General features: G+C 42.5%; 1 protein-coding gene across 1 annotated transcript in view; it reads left to right on the forward strand.

Moving 5' to 3' along the window:
• Positions 1–1,825: 1,825 nt before the first annotated feature.
• The window catches only part of megf10 (multiple EGF like domains 10), a 58,575-nt gene continuing 47,060 nt past the window's right edge, over positions 1,826–13,340 (forward strand). Inside the window, exons 1-2 of the mRNA XM_011482096.3 lie at positions 1,826–1,961; positions 11,094–11,224. Of these exons, the coding sequence (XP_011480398.1) occupies positions 11,112–11,224 (113 nt within the window). The 5' untranslated portion in view covers positions 1,826–1,961; positions 11,094–11,111. The remainder of the gene's footprint in view (positions 1,962–11,093; positions 11,225–13,340) is intronic.

Genomic DNA, 13,340 nt, shown 5'->3' on the forward strand with positions numbered 1-13,340 from the left:
AATCAAATCAAGACTCTTTCCAGTGACCTGACGTTGCCGCTGGCTATGCTGTTGTAGGCTTGTTGTTTGCTTTGTCACCAGCAGGGGGCAGTCTGAAACATCAGTATCCAACCTCAGTCACTGACAGAACACTGACTTTCAAATGAAGTCAGTTTTTACTTGTCTTATCTGTGATGTTTAGATCCTGCAGCGTTCACCGATCATCAGCCTCTAATTCCCACGTTCTAAGACTTACTGGAGGACAGCCGGCAAAGAAAACACTTTGGGCCAATAAATCCTAACGGGTTTTAAAGAGATTCTGAAGAATAGCTATGGAGATGCCTGCATAACCGCTGGATGCAAAGCACTCCTGAAATTTAAACCGGTTTCCAGAATGCTCTAGACTTCAGTTTAGATGATGATATTTTTAAGTATCTAACCAGAGTTTATGGGGAGAAAGAAGTTAGTTGTTAGTATTTATTCATATCCTAATGTGTGGTTGACGATCTGATTCTTGATATTCGTTCATCTTGAATGATCCGATTCATTGATGTAAGATCGATCCGTGACATGTTTAGTCAAAACCAGTGTGACTCCGAGAAAAATACCTGGTACTGAACAAGTGAAGTTTTCCAGATTTCTTCAAGATAATCAAGTGGAAATGAAATATGTGTCCAAACAAACAAGAAAACTAGAATAAATGTCCAATCCATTCACATTTTAGTTTCCTAAAGTTCAGCCAGCTGTTGTTTTTCCACATCCAAAGAATCCAAAGGGAACATTCTAACCCCTTGTGCTATCTTATGGGGTCCAGATGACCCTACCCTTGCATTGACGTGTTCTCCCTACCATGACAAAGGTGGATAAAGGTGGAAAGATTTCATGTAATGCATGGACACCAGTGAAGATCACAAATCATTGAAGACAAAAGCTTCAGCGCACTGTCTAGTGGGTCTAGATGACCCAACTCCCAACCAGTAGCAGAAGTGGGGTCATCTGGACCCCACAACATAGCATGAGGGTTAGAACCTTCTAGCAGTGTGTTTCCACACATTGGACTGGAATGATGGACTGATCCATTTCTGCTGCATCACATTTGTGTTGATGCACTTGGTTGTTTTAATGTTACAGTAAAATGAATCTACTGAACCTCAATCCAAACAATATTTTCCAATTACACTTTGATTTATTTCATTATGAAGCAATTTTATAACGGTATAAGTCGATTTTAATAACAACTTGCCTCAGACAGATTATTCTGGTTGAATCATAGGAATCATTAATCGATTCATCAAATAAATCGATGAATTCCAGAAGTTTGGCAAGGTGGGGAGGGCGGTGCAACACTCCAAGAACAAATTCAAACTTAAACAGGAAAGCGAAAGATAAATAACACAAATAGCATGAGCTGTCTTTAGCTCAACCGAACACAACACAAAACCTCTGGATTTCATTTGACATCTTTAATTCTGCCACTTATAAACAAAAGGGAGGTGGCTAAAGGTTGATTGAGAGTAAACGACGTTTTATTTTATTTACTAAAATCCTGCAGTAAATGTCAGACACATGTGGAAGAAAATAGAAGACGACAAAAATGAACAAACAAAAAAAAGACACAAAATCAGTTCTAGTTTAGATTAAAGTTGTCTTTAGTTCCAGAAAAAAGAGCTGACTGAACAAAACACCCTGCTTACTCAAAGCCCCATCAGGAGAACAGATTTCTGCCCCTTCCTGCGGGTCTCCGTGCCCCCCATCGCCGTGTCTCCTCGGCCGTGACGTCACTGAAGGATGAAAGGCCGAGAAGCAGATTGGTGAGGAGTTTTAGGGGGCGGGGCTAGTTGGTGACGGACGGGCGCCGGGGGGCCGCGGCTCCTCAGACCGAGCTGGGCATCAGCTGCACCCGTACGGACCTCTGCAGACCCCCAGCGCACCGAGCCCGGACCCATGAGGCCGGACCCCGCCCGCAGGTGAACTCTGTCCAGGTGAGATCCGCGCGCAGACTCATAGCGGGCACCAGGCATGAGCGGAGTAGAGTATTGATCATGTCTCCTGTGAGCAGAGGAAAACCCATAAACTGCACAGTTCAAATCTTCATCGGATAACCTTCACGTGATGTGGGAAGTCTTCCTCTGGAGTCTTCCTCACTGCAGGATTGAGGGAGAAGAACAGAGGCTGACCTGATCCCTGCAGCCTGTCTGTGGTTGTTTTCTGATGAAGTGATGTGGAGCTCAGAGATGAGGCTCAGAAAGGAACTTGGATCATTTTCTTCCTGACACTTCAGGGATGTTTGTGATAAAAACTCAAATGTTCCCTCTTTAGATTTAGAAACAGTCAGATAAATGTGTGTCCATGCGGGCTGCTGCACTTGTGCTGAAATTCCATCAAAGTGGAGCAGAAAGATGAGACACTTGTGTTTCTGATGAGGACTTTGTGAGGACTACGTTTCCTAAGAATCTCCTGCAGGAAAGTCTGACTTCATGATTGCCTTGTGACTGAAGCACTGACACAAAAGTGTGTGTGTGGATGGATGCAACAATCTTTGCAGCTGAGCTGTGCAACATCACCTTTTTGGTATTTATAATAACATAACGACTTAAATCGCCTTTTACTTTGATTACGTGTCCCGTCTCAGCTGACAGCAACTCACCCTTGTATTGCACCTCCTTGTTTTTGTGTTGTGTTTGTTGTCTTGTGTTGAGTTTCTCAGTTGTGTTGCGGATGTTGTGCCCTCTGGTGGTGCCTAGTGTTCTGGGCTGTGGCATCCGAGTAAACAGTCCTGTAAGCCTTACTGCGCATGCTCAGAATTCAGGTCAATTCAAACAACTGCATTTATCCCTGAGGGGCAATTCTGTCTTTTAGAGGTTGTAGAGAGTGGCACATAAAAAACAAACACAAAAAGAAACTGTACCGTGCTTTGATTCCCCGATACGAGGAGAGGCCGAATATTACACAATGAAGACAAAATATACATGAGAAAAAACACGATAACACAAAGTGAGATAGTGTATTCATGTTAATTTAGTGTAATTGTAATGATTAGCTGGCTGGTAAGTCAGTGTTATGAAACTGGACCTCCCTGGGTACAAAGACTGTCTTCATCCTCTGAGTTTTGTGTCCGGGAAGCTAAAGTCTGCAGAAAGTAAAGGTTAGTTGTTTGGAGGTATGAGCATAAAACGTGTGAAGCTATGAAAAGAGTTTTTGGAGGGTTTTTTTTGAGCTGTTGACATTGTTCATTTTGGGGTTTATCTGGTTGTCATGGTTGAAATTGTTCCTATTGTTTCATTTATTTTTGTATTTTTCTTGTGGTTTTCACAAGTCTCAGTTGTGATGTTTGGAATGAGATGTGTGCATGGATCCGTTTTCTAAAGGCGTCAGTTTAGATGGCTGTCATGGCTCTCCTGGTTCGCAGCAAATTTGGGACTAGATCATCCAGGTGCTGCTTCACAAAACACACAGAACCAAGCAAAGATGGACAAAATGCATCTTTGCAGTGTGGACCAGCCAAGACTTGCAACTAAAAGAAAGAGCCAAGACAGAGGAACCAAAGACCCCAGCATCAGAACCTTGTTGCTTTATTGACACAGTTTGGATGGGATAATATTAAAAAACCTTCCAAAAACTTGATGGTAGGCCTGCACAATACATCGCAAATTTATCGTTATCGCAATATTGAACTGTGCAATATGCATATAGCAAAAGACGTGTGGTAACTTTAGATGTGTTAAAACAATCCTATGGCAGCTTTAAGTATTTAGCAAATCAAATAAATCCATTTAGGCATTTGACCAATCGGATGAAGCCCTTTGATGTTAGATGTTCGCCGCCCATGTAGACTAATTTCATTCAATTAATTTAAGGTATGTTGACTCTTATTTAAATTAAACTGTTGCAGTAAAATGGAAATGATGTTTTTGGTTGTTTTGCTATTTGTTCACGTATCAAAAGTTATATTTGCATCGCAATATTGATCACTAATATCGCGAGTTTTCCTCACATTGTGCTGCCCTACTAGATGGTATTTCATAAACCATATCAGACTTTTTCTGTTGTCTTTGTTTCCTTTTTTGGGTAATAACTCATCCAGTAATGAGCCTAAATAAACATATAATCCAAAGTTTTCTTCGTTTTGGAGCTTAAGAAATCCCGTCTCACCTGCTGCTGATCACCTGGATGAGGTTAGTTGGAAAACATGTGGGACTCTGAGCCTCAAAGCCTGGAGTTTGACGCCTGTGCTCTCCGTTATTTGACTCCATATGTGCACACTAAAGGTTTCAGGATGTTCTGATGACCAAAAGGCTGAGGTCCTCCATGTCCCTTTGGACCAGTGGATGATAGGACTAGACACGGGAAAGCTGTGTCTTTAAAGAAACTAAGTTAGTGCCTCTCCCACCAAAGGGGTCCACTTTTGTTAGAAAGAGTGGACGAGTCAGGAGACGGTTCCTCCTTAGAGTAAGTAAGTAAGTTGTATTTATTTAGTGCCTTTCACAGATAAAATCACAAAGCGCTGAACAAAACAAACCATACAATACAGTAAAAACACAGAAAAATCAATTAATATATCCGGTAAAACAAAACTAAATTGAACAAAACACATGAGGAATAGAAATGACAATGAAACCAGTCAGCTAAAAGCATTAATGAATAAAAGTGTCCTCAGTTGACTCTTAAAAGAATCGACAGTGTCGACCACACGAAGGGACAGAGGGAGGGCATTCCAGAGTCTGGGGGCTATTGCCTGGAACGACCAGTCACCTCTGATTTTATATTTGGTCCTAAAAATCTTTAAAAGATTTTGATCCGAAGATCGTTGGGCACGGCCAGAAGCATAGGGACAGAGTAAGTCTGATAAGTATTTTGGGGTCTGTCCGTTTAAAGCTCTATAGCGGGGCGGGGGCAAGTTTGACACCAAGAGCCGAAATGTTTAACTGTGAGAGTCAAAGAGCCCACACTGACCTGCCAGACATCCACACAAACACGCAATTAAAGCCATATTATTTTCCATAACACACTCCTCTCCCTACAACACAACAGCAAGTATTGCACTTGTGTTTATTTCAAGGAAAGTGTCCACCCTCAATACACACATCAAATGCAGCTTAGCCAGAGTTAAAACAGCAACTACCCTGGAGGTCAGATACCCCCTCCCCACACCCACACACACACACCCTCTCATCTCACACACACACACACACACACCCACACACACACACACACACACACCCCCACACACACACACACACACACACCAGACACACACACTCTCTCTCTCTCTCACTCTTTTCTGTGGCTCTCTCTGACACACACAGCTACTCAGTGACGTGCGGTGAGGTTGATGGCTGGTGAGGCACTGACTCCTCTGAAGGAGTTATTACCCAAAAAAAGGAGTCAGACCCCCGCAAATGATTGGCGGTCACGTCTGTGTCGGGAGCAGGATCAAAACTCACAAACTGCCAAAGTACTTTTCTTATTTTGTATTATTTATTTTAAATACCCCCTGATGAATTTGAGAGTGGTTTAAGAGGGAAATAACTATGATATGAAGCACAATATAGACATATAGTTACAACCCAGCTGGTCAGTCACTGTCTCTGTAGCGGGGAGACGAGAGCCAAGCTGCAGATTAATTGGCTGCATTGGAGAACTGTCTGTGCCCCATTCACAGCATGACTTCGAACAGTCTCAGAGAGGGAGAAGTAAACAGAGGAGCAAATAACATATTTTCCTCTCAGCCATCAACGCCCATGTATTAGCACACACCCCAAACAGCGTGGACTTCATTTCTGCTCACAGCCCCTCACTCATGGTGAGGAACTTTACACCCAAGATTCCCCACTTCCCATGAGTCTTAGGTGCTGAAGGCGGGGCTAACCCCCAGGTCGCCATAATGTAATGAGACGCAAAGAGCTGCATGCGGCTCGAGAGCCCCGTGTTCGCCACCCCTTCTCTATAGGTTAAAAATTAATAATTTAAAATCAATAAATTCAATAACAGATTTATTAAAACAAGTAAAAAGTGAATTACAATAATCTAAACGAGAAGAAATAAAAGCATAGATAACAATCTCTAAGACTGAGTTAGACAATAGGCCAGCAGTTTGGCTATGTTACATAAATGGTAAAAACAATTTCTTATTGAAAGTCTGGAATTATGTTCCAAAGACATTGACTGGTCAAACCAGACACCAAGATTTCTGATACATGGCTGGACACAGGAGCTCAGAGAACCAAGGTGCTGGGAAATTATTGGGATTGTGTTTTCTGGGGCAACTATTAGTGTTTCAGTCTTTTCTGAGTTTAGCTGAAGACTGTTACTTGTGAGCCAAGATTTAACACAGGTAAGGCAATCTAATAGTCCCGTAAGTTTATGGAGTTCAGAGTCATTGAAGGAGCAGTAAAGCTGAATATCATCAGCATAGAAATGGTATGACGCATTTGTGAAGTTATTCAAAAGCTATCCAAGCAGGCAGATGTACATTAAAAACAACACTGGTCCTAAAACAGATCCCTGAGGCACACCATGCAGGAGTGGAGAGGTATCAGAAAGAATGCCATTTATATAAACAGAGAATTCTGTTAGTCAAACTTAGAGCTGTGAATGAGATCTAATTCACATGCTACTTTCTTCTTAGCCACACTGCCGGAAGGGTTGCAGTTCTGAAATACCCAGAACAAGCAGCTGGAAGACCTTTCTAACCCTTGGGCTATCTTGTGGGGTCCAGATGACCCCACTCTCAACGTTAACGTGCCTCCGAGGCAGAGAAAGAGAAAGAGTCCCACTCCCCGAAAGAGGGACAGTACATGAATCACACTGCACCAAACAGAGGCATGGAGAACTAAATGATAAATAATGATCAAGAACAGAGGTGAGAAGGAGAGTAGAAGTAGATGAGAAAAGAGGACAGAACCCCAGGGCACCATTCAAACTTCTAGCAGCCTACTAACAACTTTATTGTTATTGCAACATCCTTATTATTTACCTAACGTTGGTTATGCTTGCTAACTTTGGCTTTCCCCCCTAAAAAACTTCAATCTAATCTGTTGGTTGACATGTGTTAATATAATACAATGAAAACAATCTGGAATATAATCTGGTATATTTGGAATGAGTGGAATAAAAAAAATCAGCTAATTTGGAAAAAACCTTGTTTGTGAAGTTGGGTTGTTGACAATGGCGATGGAGAAGGTGGGAGAAGACATAAGGAGGATGAAGATGATCCAGTCTTAGTAACTGGGATGGATAGCTACCTTTGATCTTTGCAAACTCCCTGTTGGATCTCACGACCAGCCTTGTTGAGCAGCAACTATTAGGTTGCTCACACGTTCACAGTTACTATCAGGAACCCAACAGTTGGGTTCATCTCATGTTCCAGCAGCCACATGAAAAGTCTTTCAGCACCCGGACGTCTGTCTGACGATCTGGTCCTGCATCCGGGTTGTGGTTGCTACAAGGTGACGGAGGGCCACCAGGACTGGGAGCAGCGTCAAATCCTTACAACGGACTCTCATCAGCCTTATCCTGGTACACAACAGACCTTGTTTTTGGGACAGGGCAGTTGTCCTCAGCATGTCTGGCTGCAGCTGTGCTTTCTCTGAAAACCTTGTGAAACCAGAGAGAGCGATGGTTGGTCTGCTCATAAAGTGCCTGTGCAAACTGTCGGCAGCCACTGCAAGCACCTCTGCCCCCCTCCCAGCATTTGAAAGAGACATGCCAGAGAGGAAAAGACATCATAGGAGTCAGCTTGGCCGTTATCACAGAGACATTTAGAGAGCAGCTGCTGTGATGAAGCATCCTGCTGCAGAGAGCAGCTGTTCCCCAGCCATTAAAGAAGAAGACCAAGCATATTGATGTGGTCGCCCTGGTTTTTTTTTGTTGCCCCACCTGTTAACCTTTCTTTGGGATTAACAAGGCCCTCGCACGATATGTTTGATGATTTTACAAGACACAACTTTTTTGTCGTTCGTTTTTAGGTTCCTGTGTTGTATCTGCTCTGTTTCTTCTGATATTTCATGTAAGTCACTTCAAGGATGGGATAAACCATTTCTGTCTCCAGGAACTCCTCACTGAAGTGCACAAAGCTGGTGTGTCTGCATGTTTGGGTTGAGGTTAGAACTGGTGCTCTTACTTAAGTTGGTTGAATGCTATAAAGTATTCAACCCATCGTTTTCCTGTTTTTTTCTTTCTTTATTCTAGTATCTTCCACCATTTTCTAGCGCTTAACTCCTTCCACAATTTTTCAGCTATTTTATCCATTCAACTATTCAAATGTTCAGCTCTTTCAGCTTTTTCCAGATATGACTTTTTGTCCTTCAAATCCTTGAACTTTTCAAGATTTTCCAGGATTTCCAGGATTTCTGCCTCCATTAAAATACATGGCCTTGGTGCAGAAGTTCCCGACTGCCACGCGATGCTGCAGAGACGTGTCAGCCAAGACACTCCCACAGCATCCAGAGACTTGAGGTACTGAGGGCGGACTTCATCCACTCCCGGAGCCTTGCCACTGAGGAGCTCATTGACTACCTCAGTGACTTCAGCTTGGGTAATAGACAGCCTCGCTCCAAAGTCCTCATTCTCTGCTTCTTCAAAGAAGGTGTGTCAGTGGGATTGAGGAGATCCTCGAAGTATTCCTTCCACCGCCCGACAATGTCCCCAGTCGAAGTCAACAGCTCCCCTCCTGCATTGAAAACGGTGCCTGTGGAGAACTGCTTTCCCCTCTTAAGGCGCCGGATGATTTGCCAGAGTCTCTTCGAGGCAATTTTTTTCTCACAGTGAGCTTTTTTTCCCCTATCGACTCATAAGGAAAGGGCCCATTCACGCAGCGCTGTTACTCTGACCCCGCCCACCCATATAAGTACTGCTGCGTCAGCCTTCATGAACGGGTGATTTAAATTAACCCCCGTCCACCCGCCAAATACGGGTAAAACTTCAATTTGAAGGGTAGAAAAAATATTTCCCCAGCCACTTTGGCAGGTGAGGCATTGTTCATCATCTCTGACAGGGGGGCTCAAACTCACAACCAGGACTTTTAAGTTTCTGCCCCCCCCCCCCCCCCCCCCCCCCCCCCCACACCACGTTGCTACCACAAGCATCCAATCCCAAAGTTGGTTCAAACATTTAATTCTGATTTATTGCACAGATTTAACATCCACATACGCAGCTGCAGGAGGTGGATTCAGGGGCTGCTTGGAATTTCAGCCCTTATATGCTTTCATTAATAGAGCTCAATATTGCTGCATTCAGGTCTGCTGGGAAATTCTAGCATTTGCTTGCACTAACACAAACACACTGGTTGCATCATGTCATTGTAACTCTTTGAATTGACAAAGACTCATAACTACAACACACTGATCTGTAACAACACACAAATGCCAAACGTTGCACTTATTTCAATAGATGCATGTTTCTTTCTGAAAAAAAAAACACTTGAAAGTAATTTTTTTTACTGTTTATCACTAGCTTAATCTTTACCCTTCTATTTGAAAAAATAAAACATTTGTGATTTAATTTGTTAAATTGGTTAATTCTAATCAATAAATTAAGTATTTAATTAATCTAAATAATTGAGCATGACTGCTAAAAAACATTAGAGCTTGGATGAAAAGTCCATGCTTGGTATGTGTTCATATAAAGCTTCAGAGATCAGATGAGTTTTTTGATAAAATAACAAAACATTTCTTTAATGTTATAAAACCTGGCAGAAGATGACATTTTCAATGATTGTTAGTGTAGTAGAGACAATAATCATCAACCAAAACTTTATTAATAAAGTGTTAACTGTGTTGCTTTTAAGTAGAAATCTATTTTGGCTGGTAGACTTTGGTTGTTACGGGTCGCCCCGGCTAGTGACCAAAAAGGTTAATTTAGAGCCCCGACTAGCTGATGCCACTCTACTTACTGGAGATGAATACAATTCTGCAGAGATAGCTGTTGTCTGTACCTACATATGTCAGAAAATAAAAATGCAAGCACCTAAAGGCTTGTAAACGTCTGCCAGTGTCCAAATGTTTGATAAAAATGTTAAAGAAAATGTCTTTGATGGCGTCTGGCTGGATTTTTATTTCAGTGCATCCTTAACGTCTGTTTGTCACGATGACGTAATAAACCGACAGTAAAATGATCTCATGGTTTAATAATAGAATTAAACTGAAATGAAAGTGAATGATAGCACAGGGGTTAACCGTGGCTGCAGTTTCTTGTTTTCTCTGTTGAGGCCATTGGGTTCACTGCAGTATCCCATATCTTCAGACTTTGACATTTAGTGGAGTTTCGTTATTTGGTGAACCTGTTAAAGTTAGTCTGAAAACTTCAGTAGGTTAAACAGGGCTGAAATTTTAGTTGTCCCTAAGCTGAGGACCAAAACTTATGGTGAGGCTTCGTTCCACCATCACGGTTCTCGTCTGTGGAACAGTCTGCTGGAGAACCTCAGGGCCGCAGAGACTGTAGAGGTTTTTAAGAAAAGGCTGAAGACCCACCTATTTAATTCCTCTTTTAGTTGATCTTATCTACTTATTTATTCTACTAGTTTTAATATATATTCTTTTATGTATTTAATTTCATTTTATTCATTTAGTCTTATTCTCCATTGTATGTTTTCGTTTACATCTTCTGTATTTATTTTAGCTCCTTATCATGATTTTAGCTCCAGTGTTTATTGTGGGGATCTTTTCTGCCAGGACTTGCCGGCTTGGTCGGTGGTTGTTGCCGCGGTTGTTGCCCTTGCTGGGGCAGCTGGAGTTTAACTCCCACAGCCGAGCTGCTCCTGGTATGAAGAGACTCCCAAATACTGTTTCCTGACAGCAAAGCCTAGCCGTACTTTTCTTTTAGAAGTAACTTTTATCAGTATTCATTGTGTGTGGGGTCATGGCTCGTTTGTTTTAACGGAGGGGAGGGGGAAGGGTGAAAGGGAAGGTTTGGTTATTATTGAAATATTTTGTGTGTTTTATTGTTTGTTTAATTTGTTTTTTGTTTTAAACGTTGAAGCAATGTATGAGAAGTGCTTTTTTTTTTTTTTTTTTTATAAATAAAGTTTGATTTGATGAAACTGGATTTTTGGTGAGACTGTGGGATGGCCATCAGCAATAATCCGATGCTTTCTTCTCATTTCTCCTCATCTGAAGGTGCAGCCTCCCTCAGAGATGGCTCTGTTGCTCCACGGGACACTCCTTTGCACAGCGGTCCTCTGCTTCCTTCCATCCAGCACCTCCTCCCTCAGTGATGAAGATCCCAACGTCTGCAGCCACTGGGAGAGGTCAGTGGTACGGCTGCAGGCATGTTTGTGACGGCATGTTGGGGCTTTCAGCTTCTCCTCAACAGTCAGAAGGTTGAAGAATCTCAAAGGCTGCATTCAGAGAAGCAGCAGACATGCATGAACGTGGCTGCAGGGGGAAAGATTCTCAAACAGTTGTTCAGTGTTTGGACATCAGCGAATCTTTTTACGACATTAACTTTTGACTCTGTTACAAGCGTCCCGCCTCAGTCAGAGCTTTTTAGCCTCCAGCCTCACGTGTTTGTCTGCTTCTCTGTTCGATTTATGGGCTGCAGCCCTTCACAGAACTTGCTTTCCTTTCAGAAAAACATAATCTTTGCAGAACAAATTACTTGTTTGATCAAAGTTAAAGAATTAAATGGTTGAACAGAGTGTGACTTTTAGACAGCGTTAAATAAAATAAGGGCTTGTTCGTCTTTTCTTTCTGATCAATAAAAACCTTTTTTTGGACTCGCTCTGGTGTTCATAGCTCCACATCAAGGAAAAGAACTTCATGTTGAATTCAGAGGATTCACATAAATCCTCTTGGCCGCAGCAGCAGCAAACAGCAGTAAACACTTCCCAGTTTGAAGAAAGAAACACAACAGCAAACACCCGTTTGTGTCTTTGGAGACCAAAACAGTCAACAATGCCTGAAAGTACAGCCAAGGACAGGATTTTATTAGACCTCTGTTCAGCGTTTCTGTAGAGCTTCATGAAGATATTTTTTTTTTTTTTTTTTTTTTTTTATACACTGTATTTTATCCCACGAAGGGAAATTCTTTCTCCGCATTTGACCCATCCCCTTGGGGAGCGGTGAGCTGCAGCCGAAACCGCGCTCGGGAGGCAGTAGCGTTAAGGGTCTTGCCTAAGGACCCTCACTGGGTGATGTTAACTGCTCGCCATTGATATGGTAATTGCCCCCAGTACCATTGCTCATTCCCCTCCGGGAATCGAACCCTGGTTTCCTGCATGGTAGCTTCCCACCTTACCAACCGAGCTACCCAGCCGCTCTATTTAATGATCTGACTTGAAAGAAGAGAAAAGTAACTCAAGTGGCAAAGGGAGGGATGAGTGATCCTTCAGCTGAGCTTCTCCATCTTCTCCCAGCTCCCATGGCCTTTTGGTTCTGAGCTCTCGCTGCAGATTCTGAGCAGGGTTCAGTCCAAGATCTGATCAATATCTCCTTCTAGAAGTTAGTGTTTCACTAAATCCCATGCAGATAAACAGGACTCCCTGTACAAAAGTCCTCTTCATGATATTACCTCCACCGTGCTTCCCCTGTGTATTTTGGACTAAAGGGCTTAATAAACAAAAATATGTCAAACTTTGTGAGCTTTATTTTTTTTTTCCAGGAGTTCATTACCTTCTTGAACCATTATGTTGCACCATCCGTGCAGACTCAGCAAACACTGACTGATTACTAAAATGCCGATCAATTTGAGGAAAACATAAGAAATGAATGACCCTGGGAGTATTTCGGGCAGGCTCCTCGAGCAGCGCGTTTACCTGGTTACTCCTCCCTGTTCAGCATCCTACTTAAGTCCAGGTGCGGTCCAATCCCTCTTCATCCATTTCCGCGAGCTCTGCGTTTGTCCCCCCACCCTCTTCCAGGGCTTCCACCTGCGAGCTCCGTTAGGGGTAGTTTAATACCCAAAGTTTTCTATGGACATCTTTGCTTTATGTTTCTGAACGGAGCGTTATGTCAAACCAAAAGAAATGTGGAATAAATCTTCTTTACTGCACAAGTTGTCTGACTGATAGTACTTTTTGCGATCTCAGTTTCAGTTTTAAGGCTGAAGCTGAGTTGAGATCTGAGAAATAAAGGATGAACGGAAACTCACACTAACAATATGATCGAGTTTATGTAGTTATCCTTTGCTCACACATCACCCTAATATTGTTGTATCTCAGTTCTGTCTTCCAGTGAAAAAACACTGACATGCAAAGGGCTGACTATACAAGATATGATGTTCTTGTTCTGCCTGATTGAATGAACCCCTTTTCATCAATCAACCCTTTCCAACAATAAAAACAGGCCACATGCACTGAGAAGCTAGAACTCCTCTGTTGGAGACAGGCTCTCCGTCTATAGAAGTCTAGCAAAAATTCTCGTTTC

Source organism: Oryzias latipes, chromosome 12 (genome assembly GCF_002234675.1).
Source record: "Oryzias latipes chromosome 12, ASM223467v1".
Taxonomy (NCBI): Eukaryota; Metazoa; Chordata; class Actinopteri; order Beloniformes; family Adrianichthyidae; genus Oryzias; species Oryzias latipes.